This window comes from Nyctibius grandis, chromosome 14, assembly GCF_013368605.1.
Source record: "Nyctibius grandis isolate bNycGra1 chromosome 14, bNycGra1.pri, whole genome shotgun sequence".
Taxonomy (NCBI): Eukaryota; Metazoa; Chordata; class Aves; order Nyctibiiformes; family Nyctibiidae; genus Nyctibius; species Nyctibius grandis.
The window spans coordinates 456,209-473,044 of record NC_090671.1 but is presented as its reverse complement, the minus strand read 5'-3'; the positions used below and the strand labels follow the sequence as shown (position 1 = coordinate 473,044).

The 16,836-nt window shown below is 66.3% G+C and overlaps 2 protein-coding genes across 2 annotated transcripts; one reads left to right on the top strand and one right to left on the bottom strand.

The window, feature by feature from the left end:
- Positions 1 to 296: 296 nt before the first annotated feature.
- LOC137669946 (SEC14-like protein 2) lies at positions 297 to 5,029 on the bottom strand. The gene is made up of 12 exons (XM_068412432.1): positions 4,945 to 5,029; positions 3,046 to 3,121; positions 2,921 to 2,964; positions 2,650 to 2,709; positions 2,374 to 2,562; positions 1,803 to 1,898; positions 1,506 to 1,566; positions 1,343 to 1,426; positions 1,033 to 1,139; positions 804 to 943; positions 538 to 707; positions 297 to 448 (listed from the first exon to the last, which is right to left on the bottom strand). Exons 1-12 carry the CDS (start codon positions 4,996 to 4,998, stop codon positions 297 to 299), a joined length of 1,233 nt encoding a protein of 410 aa, XP_068268533.1. The 5' UTR covers positions 4,999 to 5,029.
- A 4,356-nt stretch (positions 5,030 to 9,385) lies between these two features.
- Positions 9,386 to 13,458, top strand: RNF215 (ring finger protein 215). The gene is made up of 10 exons (XM_068412841.1): positions 9,386 to 9,652; positions 10,307 to 10,435; positions 10,711 to 10,782; positions 10,860 to 10,945; positions 11,602 to 11,656; positions 11,787 to 11,891; positions 12,003 to 12,119; positions 12,195 to 12,332; positions 12,459 to 12,561; positions 12,699 to 13,458. Exons 1-10 carry the CDS (start codon positions 9,386 to 9,388, stop codon positions 12,719 to 12,721), a joined length of 1,095 nt encoding a protein of 364 aa, XP_068268942.1. The 3' UTR covers positions 12,722 to 13,458.
- Positions 13,459 to 16,836: the final 3,378 nt, after the last annotated feature.

Below are 16,836 nucleotides of genomic sequence, written 5' to 3'. Positions count from 1 at the left end.
CGGTCGCGGGGCCGAGGGACAGAAAGCAGAGGCCGCCCAGCTCGGTCCGTCCCTTTACTCGCCCCGCCCCACGCGGCAGCGGGTGGGCGCGGGACCCACGTAAGGCACAGACGGGGCGGGGACCCGGGGCTCTCGGCCCCGCTCAGCGCCCCCTCCCCGCCCCGGTCCGTGAGCTCGGGGGGGGTCAGCCCCCTTCTCCATCCTCCCGGCCGGGGGGGCACGGAGCAGCCACCTGCCCAGCCGTGGGGCCTCAGGGGCCCCTGCAGTGTTGGGGGTCGCCCCGGGGAGTGCCGTGACTAGGGGCTGTGGTTGAGGGTCTCCTGGCTGGGCTTGTCCCCCAGCGTCTGGATCTGCTGGGTGGAGGCGGCGTCGGGCAGCAGGACCTCCACGCTGTAGCTCACCTTCTTGGCGTGGAGGTAGCTGTAGGTGTTGTCGAAGCGCAGGACGTCTGCGGGAGGGGAGCGGGGAGGGGTGTCAAGGACATGGGAGCACCCTTGGGGTCCCCCCCAGCACCCCAGGGAAGGGGAAGGCACTCACAGATGCCGGGGGTGGAGCAGGTGAGGGAACCGTCCTCGGGCACCATGTGGGAGTTGTAGCGTTGGTTGGGGTAGACCTCGGTCATCTCACCCGCCCGCTGCCGCTCCCCGACCTTGGTCTTCAGGTACACCCCGAAACCCACGTCAGCTCCCTCCGACCTGAACTGCCACCTGGGCCAGGAAGAGCCGGCGAGGTCCCATGGCAGGGTTGGGGACACCCACCCTTGTCCCCCCCACCAACACCACCCCATGGAGCCCCCTCCTCACCTGAGGACACAGCCGGGGACGAGGATCTCATACTCGACCTGGTGGGACGAGCCGCGGTTGACCATCACCGTGTGCTCGTACTGCTGCGCCACCTGGTCCCGCACGTAGTAGTGCTGGGGCACGTCCCCCCCATAGTTGATCTGGAAGGGGATGGAGATGGACGTGGGGATGGGGGGACACCACCCGTGAACCCCCGAGGAACCCAGGGTTGGGAGGGGGCTTCTCCAACCTTGCTCGGGCACTTGGGGTCCCCGTCGGGGTCCGTCAGGGTGCCCCCGTACTCCACGGGGATCTGCTCAGGGTCAATGTACTTCTGCAGGACCTCCTTCCAGTTGGCTGGTGAGGTGGAGGATGGTGGGGTTTGGGGGGGACTGTGACCCCTGCGGGGAGCCCCAGCCCAGCTGGGGACCCCCCCCAAAGGGTTGGGGTTTCACCCCCAGTGGGATGAAAGCAGAGGGGGGACATGGCACCCTGTTTTGGGCTGCCACCTCACTCTCCCCCCCGGCCAGGAACACCTCGGGGAGGGGGTCAGGACTCACATCCCAGGACCACGACCTTCTTGCGGGTGTCCTCGCTCAGGAAGTGCTTGATGAGGTTGTAGGCCACGGGGAAGATCTTGGGGGCTTCGGGAGCGGATAGGGGTCATTAGGGTGGGGGTCAGCACCCCTGGTCGGGGGGGTGGGACCCCGGGGCCAAACTCACCCTTCACGATAAACAGGCGCTTGAGGGACTCGGGGTAATTCTCCTCGAACATGGACAGGAGCTGCAGGACAGGGAGAGCTGCAGCTCATCCTCCCATCCCACGTACCCACCAGGGTGCAGGCTGGGACCCCCACCCCAAAGTGCTGGGTGGGGGGGTGCAGGGCACCAGCAGGGACCTGCCCTTGCATCATCCCTCGGGGCTGTGAGTCAGCCCGGATCCCGTGTCACCACGTCACCAGGTGCTGACGGCCACGGTCCCCAGCTGGGGACAGGGGGGTCGGGCAGGGGGCCCCTCACCTCCCCGTAGGTGTCCACAGCTGGCTTCCAGAGGTGCTTCAGGCCCAGGCCCTCGCAGTCGTAGACCATCATCACCGTCTCAATCTTCTTGCCCAGCTGGGATGGGAGGATGGGGGGGCTCAGGCAGCGCCCGGCCCAGCAGGGACCCACGGGAGGGGGGGGGTCCCAGCCAGCCCCAGGGACAGGGTGGTCCCCAATGGGATGGTCCCCCCTGGCCGGAGCCTCCTTCCAAGTGTTGATGTGGGGAGAAGGGGCATGGTGGGCTGGTGTGGGTGCTGGGAGAGGGACACAGGATGGGGGACAGCAGGGACATGGGGTGGAGGGGACGGACAGGAGATGGACTTATGGGGCTGGGGAGGATATGGGGTGGTGGAGATGGACCAGACAGGGACTTATGGGGCTCAGGAGGATATGGGGTGGTGGGGGTGGACCGGACATGGGCTTATGGGGCTGGAGAGGACATGGGGTTGTAGGGCTGGTGGGGCTGGCAGGGCTGGCCAGGAGCTGGGCTGGCAGGACTGGGCAGGGTGCGGGCAGGGTGCGGGCAGGGTGGGGGCGGGCAGGCCCCCACCTTCTCGGTCTGCCGCTCGCACTCGTGCCGCAGCACCTCGCAGTCCCGGAACTTGTTCTTGAGCAGGTCCTGCTTGGAGGCGGAGAAGAGCAGCCCCTTGGCGTCCAGCGGCCCGATGATGTCGTACCAGACGGGGCTGCCCTCCCGGTCGTAGCCGCACATGCCCCCCGACATGTACTTCCTGATCACCTGCGGGAGCACGGCGGGGGCTCAGCGGGACGCCGCGCACCCCCCTGGGCTCTGGGGACGGGGACAGTCCCCTCCAGGGCCACCCACCTCCGGGGCCTCCCAGGCGATGATGTTGTCGGCGTCCATGTACTTGCGGACCTCGACGTGCTGCGATGGGGGTGCAGAGCAAGACGGGGTGAGATTGGGGACCCCCCCCCCCACATCCCACGGGATGGGGAGCACCCCATGGGTCACCCCTGTCGGGAGAGAGGGGCTGGGGTGGTGGCCCGCGGCACACTGTCCCATCTCCAGGTGACAACTGTGAGCTTGATGGCACCACGGGGGGTTCCCCCCCCAGAAAGCGGGGGTGCCCTCTCACCTTGCGCAGCATCGCCTCCGCCTTGGGCAGGTCGAAGCAGCGCGCTGCAAGAGAGCAGAGAGCTCGGCCCCGGCTCCGCGTCCCCCCCCCCACCCCATGTGTCCCCCCCCCAACTCTGGGGTTACCTCGAAGCCATTTCAGGAGGAAATAGTCGTCGCGGGCGGGCAGGGAGGGCAGCACGTCCTGCAGGTTCTCCCGAAACTGCAGAGACAAGAGGGACCGTCACCGGAGGGGTCCCCGCTGCCACCCCCCATGGGTGCTGCCCACCCCCGCGAAGACAAAGCCCCAGGGGTGGGGGATTATATCCCCCCCCGTCCCCCCCAGAAAAGTCCCAGACAGGACTTTGTTGCAGGAGATAAGGGACACCCCTGTCCCTGGCACCCCCGGCGTGGGCACAGCAGTGACAAGTAGCCAGTCTCCGCTGTCCCCTGCCTTGGCAGGGGACTGTCCCCAGGCCCGTCCCCTTGCACAAGGGTGCGAGCGGGGGCTGCCACCTGCCCCGCTGTCCCCAAGGAGGGTCCCACCGGCCACCCTCATCCCGCAGGGACCAGGCGGGCCAGTCCCCCCTGCTCTGCCATCACTGGTGGCACCCTTCGGGATGGAGCCGGTCACCACACGGTCACCGTGTGTCCCCCTGCTCCAGTGACACCCCGGCGGGCAGGAGGGTGGCAGGGTGCGGAGCCGGGGGGGGTTTGGGGGAGCCGGGGCACCCTCGGCACGTGGCCCCGCGCACCCCGGCCAGGCTATGGCCCAAATCTCCGTACCAGCCCGGGCCCTCGCCTTAATGAGGCCGATTAGATTAGCTCCCGCTGAGTAGAGGTGTAATTAAACCCGGGATTAACTTCTTCACCCAGAGAAAAACAAGGTGCCAGTGCGCGGGTTTCGCACCTCCCTTGGCACCGGGAGGGTTTCGGCTCTGTGCCTCGACCTGTCCCCCGGTGCCCACCGGGGTCATCGCCCGCGGTTGGAGTTTGGTTGGGTTGGGAAAGGTGGCGATAAGATAAAGCCGCCGGTGCTGCCCTCTCGGGGGGGGGCAGATAACCCCGGATAATGCCCTGCGCCCTGGCGAGGGGCCGGTGGAGGTGGCGGAGGTGACTTTGAGTGGCGTGGCCACCGTGGTGGCGTGGGTGACATGGCCACCCTGGTGGGTGACCACCACAGTGCAGATAGGGGGTGTGGGGGCTGTAGGGGGGGTTTGGGGGCTATGGGGGGTGTAGGGGGCTATGGGGGGGTATGGGAGTTATAGGGGGTAAGGGGGCTATAGGGGGGATATGGGGCTATAGGGGGGGTAAGGGGGCTATAGAGGGTATGGGGGCTATAGGGGGTATGGGGGCTATAGAGGGTATGGGGGCTATAGGGGGTATGGGGGCTATAGAGGGTAAGGGGGCTATAGGGGGGGTATGGGGGCTATAGGGGGGGTAAGGGGGCTATAGAGGGTAAGGGGGCTATAGGGGGTAAGGGGGCTATAGGGGGGTATGGGGGCTATAGGGGGGTATGAGGGCTATAGAGGGTAAGGGGGCTATAGGGGGGGTATGGGGGTTATAGGGGGTAAGGGGGCTATAGAGGGTAAGGGGGCTATAGGGGGGGTATGGGGGCTATAGAGGGTATGGGGGCTATAGTGGGTATGGGGGCTATGGGGGGGGTATGGGGGCTATAGGGGGGGTATGGGGGTTATAGGGGGTAAGGGGGCTATAGGGGGGGTATGGGGGCTATAGGGGGTAAGGGGGCTATAGGGGGGGTATGGGGGCTATAGTGGGTATGGGGGCTATAGGGGGGGTATGGGGGTACGGTGTTGGGACAGGAGATGGGGGGGCCTTGCCGGTGCCCCGGCCCCGGGGCACAGAGACCCCCGGCTCCCCCCCGGGCCGGGCCGTCCCCGGCAGCACCCCGGCGGGGCTCAGCGCGGGGGTCCGGGCTCCGGGCCGGCGCGGGGGGGCGATGCCCGCGGCCGCGGATGCAGGATCGCCCCGGCCCCGGCCCCGCGCGGCCCCGCTCCCCCCCGCCCGGTGCCGGGCCCGGCTCACCTGGGCCAGCGCCTCCGCCTGCCGCGGGCTCAGCTCCCCGACGCGGCCGCTCATGGTGCCCCGGCCCCGGCTGGGGACGCGCCGGCTCTGCCCGGGGCTGCGGAGCCTCCGGAGCGCCGCCCCCCCCGGCCCGGCCCGGCCCCGGCCCCGCCCGCCCCGGCCCGGCCTTGGACCCTGCCCGCAGCCCCTGCCCGGCCGGGCAGCGCCCGCCGAGAGCCGGGAGCGGGGGGGTACGGGGGAGCGGGGGGGTACGGGGGCTATAGGGGGTGGGGGGTGTAGGGGGGGATGGGGGCTATAGGGGGTACGGATGGGTGTGGTGGCACGGTGGGGTTATGGGGGCTATAAGGTGTATGGGGGCTATCGGGAGGGTGTGGGGGCATGGGGAGTGTGGGGACTGTAGGGGATATGGGGGCTATAGGGATATGAGAGGTATGGGGGCACGGGAGGGGTATGGGGGCTGTGGGGGTATGGGGGCATGGGCGGACTTAGGGGGTATTGAGGAATATAGGAGGTATTGGGGGTATAGAGGGTATGGGGGCTATAGGGGGGTATGGGGGCACAGGGGGATATGAGGGGGTATTGGGGGGTATAGGGGGTATGGGGGCTATAGGGGTTATGGATATATAGGGAGGTATGGGGAGTATTGGGGGACATGGCGGGTATGGGGGGGTATAGGGTGCATGAAGGATATGGGGAGTATAGGGGGCATGGGGGTATGGGGGGACACAGGGGGTTTGGGGGGACTATGGGGTATATAGGGGGGCATGGGGAGTATGGTGGGGACGTGGGGGTTAGGGGGTATGGGGGCATGGCAGGTACAGGGGTATGGAGGTGTATGGGTGGTACAGGGAGTATGGGGGAGCATGGGGTGTTTTGGGGGTACATGAAGCCATACGTGTCCCATGGACCTATGGATGTTCCAAGGAACCATAAATGTCCCATGGAGCCAGATGTGTCCCATGGAGCCGTGGATGTCCCACAAAGCCAGACATGTCCCCCACAGACAGCTGTGTCCCACGGCCCTGGGGATGTCCCACGGAGCCATACGTGTCCCATGAACCCCTGGCTGTCCCACAGAGCCATTCACATCCCGTGTGCGTCCCACAACGCAGGTCCCACGGACACGCCCCCTCCGTGGGGCAGTGGTCAAGGCAGCAGCACCCCCCCACGCTGCCATTTTGGGTTCCCCCACCGAAGCCGTGCAGGACCCCGCCATCGGCCACCGCCTTTCCCGGCGGGGTCCCAGGTTGGTGTTCATGGCACTGCTGAACCCACGGCAATAGGGCCCTGACCCCGCGATTAGACCCCCGTGGTTGCAACACACTTGGGGACATGGGGGACACGGGGGACACGCCCAGACTTGTCCCGTGGGCAGCGGTGGGAGCTGGGGCGTGACGGCGCTGAGTCCCCGTCGCTGGCGTGGCCCCGGCCAAAGCAGGTCAGCGCTGGGGCCCACACAGCGGCTAATCCCCCCGGCAAATCCCCCCGCTGGCACATGGGCTGGGCACACGTGGCCGGAGCGGGGCCGGGATGGTGGCACCGGTGGGGCTGCCTGGCACCCGCTGGGACGGGGACATTTGGGGTGTTGGGTGGGGGAGGGCACCTGGATTTTGGGGTACTTGGGTGTCGGCGTGTGCTCGCGTCACCCAGGCGTGTGCCCACGCGTGTGCTGTGGCCGTGGGGTGCGCGGCTGGGGGGTGACTGTGTGTGCCGGGCCGCGCATGTCCCCGTACACCCGTGTCTGTGTCCCTGTGTGCGCACGTGTCCCCGTGATACCCCTGTGTGACCCTGAGTCCATGGGGAAGCAGGGCTGTGGGGAGCTGTGGGGGGGCCACCTCCCCTGTGCCTGGCACTGTCCCTGTCCCTCTCCCGGTGCCGGTGCCTTTCCAGGTCCTGCTGTGCGGTCCCCATCCCAGTGCCCAGCGGTGTCCCAGGCCCTCTCCCGGTCCCGGCTCCTGTCCTGGTCCCTGTCCCTGTCCTGGTCCCTGTCCCACTGCCTGTCCCTATCTCGGTGCTGATCCCTGTCCTGGTCCCTGTCCCTGTCCCACTACCTGTCCCAGTGTCAGTCCTGGTCCCTGTGTCATTGCTGGTCCCTGTCCTGGTACCAGTCCCAGTCTTGGTCCCGGTCCCTGTCCCTGTCCCTCTCCCCCTCTCAGTCCTGGTCCCTGTCACAGAATCACAGAATCACAGAATGTCAGGGATTGGAAGGGACCTCGAAAGATCATCTAGTCCAATCCCCTGCCGGAGCAGGATTGCCTAGACCATATCACACAGGAACGCGTCCAGGCGGGTTTTGAATGTCTCCAGAGAAGGAGACTCCACAACCTCTCTGGGCAGCCTGTTCCAGTGTTCAGTCACCCTTACAGTAAAGAAGTTTTTCCTCAAATTTAAGTGGAACCTCCTGTGCTCCAGCTTGCACCCATTGCCCCTTGTCCTGTCAAGGGATGTCACTGAGAAGAGCCTGGCTCCATCCTCATGACACTTGCCCTTTACATATTTATAAACATTAATGAGGTCACCCCTCAGTCTCCTCTTCTCCAAGCTAAAGAGACCCATCTCCCTCAGCCTCTCCTCATAAGGGAGATGTTCCACTCCCTTAATCATCTTCGTGGCTCTGCGCTGGACTCTCTCTAGCAGTTCCCTGTCCTTCTTGAACTGAGGTGCCCAGAACTGGACACAATATTCCAGATGCGGCCTCACCAGGGCAGAGTAGAGGGGGAGGAGAACCTCTCTTGACCTGCTGACCACACCCCTTCTAATACACCCCAGGATGCCACTGACCTTCTTGGCCACAAGGGCACACTGCTGGCTCATGGCCATCCTGCTGTCCACTAGGACCCCCAGGTCCCTTTCCCCTACGCTGGTCTCCAACAGGTCTGCCCCCAACTTGTACTGGTACATGGGGTTGTTCTTGCCCAGATGCAGGACTCTACACTTGCCCTTGTTATAGTCCATTAAATTTCTCCCCGCCCAACTCTCCAGCCTGTCCAGGTCTCTCTGAATGGCTGCGCAGCCTTCCGGTGTGTCAGCCACTCCTCACAGTTTGGTGTCATCAGCGAACTTGCTGACAGTGCACTCTATTCCCTCATCCAAGTCATTAATGAATATATTGAATAGTGCTGGTCCCGAGGGACTCCACTAGATACAGGCCTCCAACTGGACTCTGTCCCATTGACCACCACTCTCTGGCTTCTTTCCTTCAGCCAGTTCACAATCCACCTCACTACCCGATCATCCAGACCACACTTCCCCAGTTTAGCTGCGAGGATGCTGTGGGAGGCCGTGTCAAACGCTTTACTGAAATCGAGATAGACCACATCCACAGCTTTACCATCATCTATCCACCGGGTTACGTCCTCATAAAAGGCTATCAGGTTGGTTAAGCATGACTTCCCCTTGGTGAAGCCATGCTGAGTGCCCCTAATGATCCCCCTATCCTTGATGTGCCTAGAGACAGCACCAAGAACAAGTTGTTCCATCACCTTTCCGGGGATGGAGGTGAGGCTGACCGGTCTATAGTTACCCGGGTCCTCCTTCTTGCCCTTTTTGAAGACTGGAGTGACATTCGCTTTCCTCCAGTCCTCAGGCACCTCTCCCGTTGCCCACGACTTAGTAAAGATGATGGAGAGTGGCCTAGCCTCTCCCCAGTCCCTCTCACAGCCTCTCACAGACAGTGAGAGGGACTGTCCCTGTCCCTCTCCTGGTGCCAGTGCCTACCTCCATCCCTGTCCCTGCCTTGGTCCTGGTCCCCCTCCTTGTTCCAGCCCTTGTCCCTATCCCTGTCTCTGTCCCCATCCCTGTCCTTGTCCTCATCCCCGTCCGGTTGCCAGCTCTTGTCCCTGTCCTTGTCCCCGTCCCTGTCCCTCTCCCTGTCTCATCCCTGTCCCTGTCCCCATCCCGGTCCCTATCTCTGTCCTGGTCCCTGTCCCCATCCCTGTCCCCATCCCGGTCCCTGTCCCTGTCCCTGTCCCTGTACCCATCCCTATTCTGGTCCCTGTCTCTGTCACCAAGTTCTGTGGCCTGGTCCTTGTCCCTGTCCCTGTTCCCATCCCTGTTTCCATCCCGGTCCTGGTTCCTGTCCCTGTTCGCGTCCCTATCCCGGTCCCATCCCCGTCCCTGCCTCTGTCCGTGTCCCCATCTCGGTCCTGGCCCTTGTCCCTGTCCCTGTCCCTGTCCCTGTCCCTGTCCCTGTCCCTCTCCCTATCCCTATCCCTATCCCTGTCCTGGTCTCTGTCTCGGTCCTGGTCCGTGGCCTGGTCCCTGTCCCTGTCCCTGTCCCCGTCCCCATCCCGGTCCCGGTCCCTGTCCCCGTCCCCGTCCCGGTCCCGGTCCCGGTCCCGTCCGGGCTCTCGAGCGCCCCCTGGCGGCGATCGGCAGCCCGGCGGGTCCTCCGCAGCGGCAGGGGGCGCCGCGGGCGGGGCGCGGCGGGGCGCGCGCGGCCATGGCGGCGGTGCGGGCCGCGCTGCTGGCGCCGCTGCTGGCGCTGGGCCGGGCCGGGCCGGGGCCGGCGCCCGCCGCCCGCGTCGAGGTGGCGGTGACCGGGCCGGGGGCCGGGGCCGGGGCCGGGGCCGGGGCGGCCGCGGGGCCCGGCGGCTCCTACACGCTGCGCGGGGCCGTGCTGGGCGCGGGGGGCGGCCGGGGCGGGCCGGGCCGGGGGGGCCCGCGGGAGGAGCGGGAGGAGGAGGAGATCCGCGGGCGGCTGCTGCTGGTGAGCCCGGCACCGGGGGACTGGGGGCACCGGGGGGAGCCGGGCACCGCGGGAGGCTGGAGGGGGCTGTGAACATGGGGGGCCGGGTACCGGGGGGGCTGGAGTCAGCGGGGGGCTGTGGGCACTGAGGGGAACCGGGCACCGGGGGGGGGCTGGAAGGGGCTGTGGACAACGGGGAGGCGGGTATCGGGGGGCCGGATAATGGGGGGAGCCGAGTACCGGGAGGCTGTGGGTACCGGGGGGCTGTGGGCACTGAGGGGAGCGGGGGGCTGGGGGGGCTGTCTTTGGGCACTGGGGAGGGAATGGGGAGGGGGGAGCAGTGGGAAGAGGGGGGTACTGGGGGACATGGAGGGGCAGTGGGCACTGGGGAGAGGCTGTGAGCACTGGGGGAAATGGGGAGGGGGGAAGGTGGGCACTGGGGGGCACAGGTGGGGGCGGGCAGCGAGGGGGTGTCCGTGGCCAGGGGTGCCCAGCGGCCAAGGGGAGGTGCGGGCAGGGGTGGGGGCAACAGGGACCAGGTCCAGTCCCCTGCACCGCCCCGCTGCTGTCCCCGTGCTGTGCCCGGCTCCCCTGGGCACCCAGGGACAGGGCGGCACTTTGGGGGTGCCCTGAGCCTCAGGTGTCCACCCCCGCTGACGCCGCTGTGCCCCCCAGGTGGGAGATGCGGAGCCTGAGCTGGGCACTGCCGACAGCTGGATCGCCGTGGTGCCCGTGGGCGAGGAGCCGGGCGAGGTGCCCCGGGGTGCCAAGGAGGAGTCCTTCACCGCAGCTGTCGTCAGCAAGGTGCCTCTCCGCCTGGCCTGGGGCGTTCCACGGCATTTATTGATCCCAAGCCCACAGGGCACCTCCTGGGGGGCCTCCTCGCCAGATGTGGGGGTCCTGGCCTGTGGTTGGTGGCGAGGGGCTCCCAGGCAGTGCCAGCCCCTCTGGGGTCCCTCAGCCAGGGTAAAGAGGCACGGGGTGTTTGCAGTTCCCTGCTGTGGGGTGGGAGCTGAATGGAAGCACGGCCCAGCTGCCCGTCCTCCTGCCCTCTGAGCCCGTGCCCTCTCTCTCTATAGATGAAGCGAGCCCTGGTGCTGGGGGCGTCAGCCCTGCTCATCCTGGCGCTGAACCAGAACACCATCCGGGAGGTAGGAGAGTCTCAGCGGCAGCTCCCCAAGCTGCTCTCGTGCCCCGCTGACGGCTGTTGTTTTCCTCTCTGGTGCAGCTGGACGTTTCCCAGCTTCTTGCCAAGCCTGTCATTGTGATCCAGTCCTCGGACAACGTCACCAAGCTGCTGGGAGCGCTGCTGCGGTACGGGCTGGGGCAGCAGGGGAGGCTGGGCTGGTCCCCTGTCTGGCTGTCACAACCAGGGGCTGCCCCAAGGCTGTCTCACACAGCACATCGCGTTTGCTTGGTTGGTGTTGAGCTTGAACCGTGTGGAGGCCAGCTGGGGCTGAGACACGTGTTTCCAGGGAGGGTTTGAGTCAGATTCAGCCCCTCCTCAGGGCTTAGTGTCTTCCCTGGCTCCCCACGCAGTGGCAGGGGTGACAGTGGCCTCAGCCAAGATCTTTAGGACTCTCAGTACAAATTAGCCAGCCTGGCTGGTTGTCAACACAACACTGGCATCCCCACCACCTTTGTTGGTGTTTATCTCCGTTGCCTGCAGTGGTAGGACCCCCTCGGTCCTTTTTACACGTGGTAAATTGGTATGGCTGCTGCAGTGTCGCAGATGGGGAAACTGAGGCACAGTGCTGGGAGGAAGAGACCTGTGCAGGGTCTGGGCACTGCTGGGAAGGGGGACATTCACTGTCACCTCCCCTGTGTGTGTTCCTCTGTCCCCTGTGGCCCCCTCTCGCCCGCGGCTCAGCGTGGGCTGCCCGTCCCCGCGGGGAAGGGGGTGCTCCATGGCACGGGGGTGCTGCGGGCTGGATCCTGCCGTGCCCCCGGCATTGACGCTCTCCTCGCAGGGGGCTCCGGGCTACGGCAAAGATCACGTACCAGGTGGTGCTGCTGGAGAACCTGGTACGTAGGTCCTCCTCTTCTCCTCCTCCTCCCCTCAACATGTGATCTGCCTGGGTGGTGGGACCCCTACAACCTTGGGCAGCGCCGCGAGCCATTGCGGCCGTTGGCAATGCCACCTCCTGCCTTGCAGGGAGTGACCCTCACCCTGTGGTCGACCTGTGGCCTCTCCCGAGGGGGCCTCTACGGGGAGTGGCAGGGGGTCATCTGCACCGGGGAGAACAGCTCGCAGGTCCAGGTATGTGTGCCAGAGGTGCCGGGGGTGCTGGTGCGTGGCAGCAGGGGCTGGGAGCGGAGCTGGGGTTTCCAGTTCACCCCCAGCTCCGGTCTCTGACCACCCGTCCCGCAGAAGTACCTGCAGCAGCTGTGGAACACCATCCTGCTGATCGCCCTGCTGCTCTGCACCGGCGTGATGGTGCAGGCCCAGCGGCAGTCGCGGCAAGACCCGTCGGAGCAGGATGCCGAGGTGGGAACGTCTCCGCGCTGCTCCTCGCAGGGGAGACCATCGGCTGGGGTCTGAGCCTCTGCTCTGCCTTCGCAGCTGGACCTGAAGCAGCACGTTCGGCGGCGGCTGTCGGCATTGAAAACCCGGCGGTACCATCCCGGCAAACCGCTCCGGAGCCAGGCCTGCGAGATCGATAGCTGCGCCGTCTGCTTGGACCAGTTCCACAAGAGCCAGGTAGGGACTGGGGAGACTGGTGCTGCGCTGGGAGACCCAGAGCATGTCCTGGTCACCGCTTGGTGCCATCTGTGCCAGCCCTTTGCTGGTTCCGCTCACGTCTGCCACCCCCTCCCCTCCCCGCAGTGGCTGCGGGTTCTGCCCTGCTTGCATGAGTTTCACCGCGACTGCGTGGACCCCTGGCTCCTCCTGCAGCAGACCTGCCCCCTCTGCAAGCGCAACGTCCTGGGTGAGAGCCGCGCCGGTGCCCCGCCGTGCCCCCCGCGCTGCCCGGGGAGCGCGGTCGTGCCGGGGCGAGGGCTGGGGAGGAATCAGAGTCCCCCCAGGCTTCCCCGTGCAATGGCCTTCGGTCCTTCTCCCTTCCAGGGAACTGCGGCACAGAGAGCTAGCTGTGGCTCGACAGACACGCTGCGGGGACAGAGCCATCGCCGCAGGGACAGAGCCATCGCCGCTCCGGGGAGAGGGAGGGGGACGGGGTGCTCGGCATGCGGCACTCACTGCCGGAGCAGGGTCAGTGCGCCCCAGCCCTTTGAAGAGCAAAGGATCCCGGGGCTCTCCCTGCTGGGTGGGAGTAGAGGAGTAGGGGGGTCCAGATGGCCAGTGCTGGGGGGGCTGGGGGAATGGGTGCTGGGAAAGGAAGTTACAGGGGCACCCAAGGGTGTAACGGCGTGGGGGCTGGAAGCAGGGAGAGCCCTGGCCTGGCTGCACCCTCTCCCTGATCGTAGTCATTTTTCTAAGTCTCTTTTTTTCTTTTTGTCTATTTGCCCGTGGCCGCGGCAGGGTGGGCAGAGCCCGGCTGGGGGCTGTGCTGAGCTCGGGCGGCGTGAGCCCCTCTGCAGCACAGGGGCATTGGGTGGCAGCTTGGCTGGGGCCAGCTGGCAGGGCTGCTGGGCGACCGGCTGCCTCGCTGCGGGAGGGCTGCAGCCTCGAACACGTGATTTCTACTAACTTAGAAAGGACGGCACGAGGCGGCTGCAGCGACTGGACACGGGGCTTGTTTGAGTGCACCCGGGTGTGCCACGGCGGCCGGGACGCGCCGTGAGCCCTGACTGGCTCCTGTTCCATGCGGCAGCCGGAGGCTGCTGGGCTGCAGCACCGTATGTGTCTATTAAATACAGAGCAAGGAGAGGCGGCCGTGTCTTGCGTGGGGGTCGCGCGGCTCCCACTGCCCCCCGAGGCTGGCGAGCGACCTGGGGTGTGGGGCCATCCTGCGCGGGTGGCTCGGTGGTCCCCAGCCCCTCTGGGCACTCCGGCAGCGCAGGGAGAGCCGCTGTCCCAGGCTGCGGCTGAGCTGGCGAGCTCAGGGCGGCTCCAGCTCCTCTCGTCCCCAGCCCAGCTCTGCCTTCCTCTTCCTCTTCCAAGCAGTGCGGCCACATCCCAGGCGCCTCCTGGACAGGGTACTTGAGCTGCTCCCAGGCATTGTCCAGGTGATGAGCTGTGCCGGGGACTCCAGCAGCAGCCTGGCCGCGGGTGAGGAAACTGCAGCGCCCAGGAACGTCCCTGGCCCCGCTCAGCTGAGTGCGCAGGGGCTGCTCCGCACGCCCAGGGAGCGTTTCCCCCCAGCCAAGGGCTCCTCACCTGCCTGCGGGTCAGGCCCCAGGGAAAGGGTCCCTGCAGCGCGGCTTCTCCCTGGGCCGCTGTGCTGAGGGAGGAGAGCAGGGGACACGCCGAGACAATCGGTGCCGCGAAGGCACAGCCAGAAGCCGGCCATGGCAAAGCCGCTGCGGGACCCTTTCCCGGCTCAGCGGGATGGGCAGAGAGACCGGGTTCCCCGAAGGAACGCGCCTTCACGATGCACAAAGCCCAGGTGACGAGGTCCCGCGGGGCAGGGCAAGCGGCTGCTCACTGAACGCTTTCTTTCTGCGTTGGTCTCACCAGAATTCATTTGCGGTGGACGAGGATGCGCTGAGAGGAGGGGGGACATGCTCTGCCTCTCTCTCTTGGCTCGGGGGGGACGGGGACCAGCCCCTCAGCCAGGAGCGAGAAGCAGGGTCCATCCTTGCCCGTGGGCTCTGCCACCAGTGGCTTTGGCAGCTGGCCTCTGGGAGCTCGCTGCCGGGCCTCCCCTGCCTGTCCCTGCATCCCTGCGCAGTCCCTGCTGCCTCGACTGCTCGGCTGCCTGCGGGCGGTGGGAGCGGTTAGAGGGCAGGAAGAAGAGGGAAGCTCCCCAGCCCCTTCCTCCGGGGTCCTACTCACCCTGCGTCCTGCCCGCCGGCCTCCCTGCCACGCTGGGGGCTGAGCCGAGACCACAGCTGGGTGTGGGGGTTGAGATGGGGAAGAGAAGAGGGGGTGAAACTTCCCCCCGCGCTCAGCTCCACTCACACCCCTCGGCATCTGCCCTGGGCGGCCATCACCGCTGAGCTGGTGGCGGTGGGACGGTGGCACAAGGGCCACAGCGGGGCTCATGTAAAGGAGCTGGGAACCAGCCCTGGGCATCAAGTGGGAGCACCCGCTTCAGCTGCACATGCACCCCTCTCCCCCGTGACACCCAGCTCGCCCTGGCGCGGGTGCAGCCTCACCTTCAGCACGCCCTGCTCAGCAGCCGCCTTCAGCTTGGCCAGCGCAGACCCGAGCCGCGCGTTCTGCTCCTCCAGCACGCTGATCCGGATGCTGTTGGCCTGCAGCTGCTTCTCCATCTCCTCCGTCAAGCTCCCGGTACCTGCAGACAGAACACGACGTCCTGGCGGCACGAGCAGGAGCTCAGCCCGCCGCTGCCTGCCTGCTCGGAGGGGTTGGCAGCTGCCCTCCTGCCTCCCGAGCGGGGCGGCTGCCTGCTGGACAGGAGCCTGCCCGAAGCAGGGAGCACCAGCAGAGCCTGGGAGCTCGGGGAAGAGCACCAGGAGCCTCTCCCGCTCCTTCAGCTCCCGCGCCAGCTCCTGCAGCCTGGAGACGTTCGCCTGAAGCTCCGAGACGGACTGCTGCAGGCTCAGCTTCTCCCGCTGCAGCGTGTCCAGCAGCTCCTGTACGGCACAGCCGAGAGGCCGTGAGGGTTGCAAACCGCTCTCCCAAAGCTCGGGACGGTAGAGTCTGGGGGAGGCCCTCGGGAGTACTCAGACCCCCCAAGGAAAGCTCCCTCCCTTTCCTTCTGTGATAAGGATGTCCCATGCAAGGGGACAGTGACAACGTGCGGGGTCTCGGCTGTAAGGTCCCTGTGTGAGTTGGACACACTGACCTGCTGCGCCTGGAGCTGCTGCCCGCTCCGCTCCCGGCTCTCCTCCAGCTGCTCTGCCAGCCTGGCCTTGTCCTCCTCGGCCGCTCCCAGGCTGGCTTGCAGCTCCTCGCGCTCCTGGTCCAGGCTGTCGAGGTGCTGCAGCAGGACCCTCTGCTTGGCCTGCAGGGACTGGACGGGGCAGGGGAGCCTGCGTGGGGCTGCTGCTGCACCCGCTCTGCACTGCCCTTATGCTGGGCCGCAGCACCCACGAGCTCAGCCCGCTCCCACAGCACGCTGCGGGGTGCAGAGCAGGGCAGAGCGGGCCCGGCCGTACCTCCTCGTGCCCCAGCACGCTCTCCACCTTGGCCTTCTCCTTCTCCAGCTGTGTGGTGGTGGTGCTCACCTCCCGGGCCAGGCTCTCCTGCTGGCTGCTGAGCAGCTGCACCTTCTCCTCCAGCTCCAGCACCCGGCTCCTGGCCACCATCGTGCTCATCTCCTCCAGGAAGGTGCTCCTGGTCACCTCTGGGGAGACACAGCACCTTTGGCCCAGGCTTGGCAGGAGAGGGGAGAAGCTCCCAGCTAAGGTGCTTTGAAGGGGCTCCCACACCCTGCGCAGGCCCTGGCGAGGGGAGAGGCAGGGCTGGCGGGAGGGCTGCGACCCCTGAACCTCCACCAGCACCAGCACGAGCCTACTCTGGTGCTGGGTGATGTTTGAGCACCGCAACGAAGGAGGCTGGTCCTCCCCCTCGTTCCCACCAGCACTATACCCAACCGTGAGAGCGGAGCGGGTCTGGGGGAGAGAAGTGGCAGCTGGGTGAGCCCCGGGGGGTCCTTACCCAGCTCCTGCACAGCAGCCTGCTTCGCAGCCAGCTCTTCCTTTAAGGCGCAGAATCGCGCTTCCAGCAGAGCAGCTCCTAAAGCAGCACAAAAACTCTACTCGTTAAACAGCTCCTCAAAGAAACTAAACCAAGGAGGCAGCAAAAGCATTTTTCATCCACCACGTCGTGCTGTGCTTCAGCTGGGGGGAGGCAGCGAGAGGATGTGGACAACCAGCTCCCGCTGTCTGGGGTTAGTCTCACAGTGGGGAACGGCCCCAAAACCAGGGGCAAAAGCCCTGCTCGTGGTAGTGGGACCAAGATTTGAGCACAGCCTCCATGCTTCTGCTGCAAACACCCACGGGCCTGGGAGGGGGTGCTGGGAACAGCGCTGTACCTGGGCACTGGCGCAGGTGTTGTAGGGTCGCAGAGATGATCCAGCCGTCTGTGTGCCCAAATACAGAGGGGTGACGCGGGGGCACAGGACATCGGTGCAGCCAAGGGGCGACGAGGGCAGCGAGCCCTTCTCTTGGGAGAA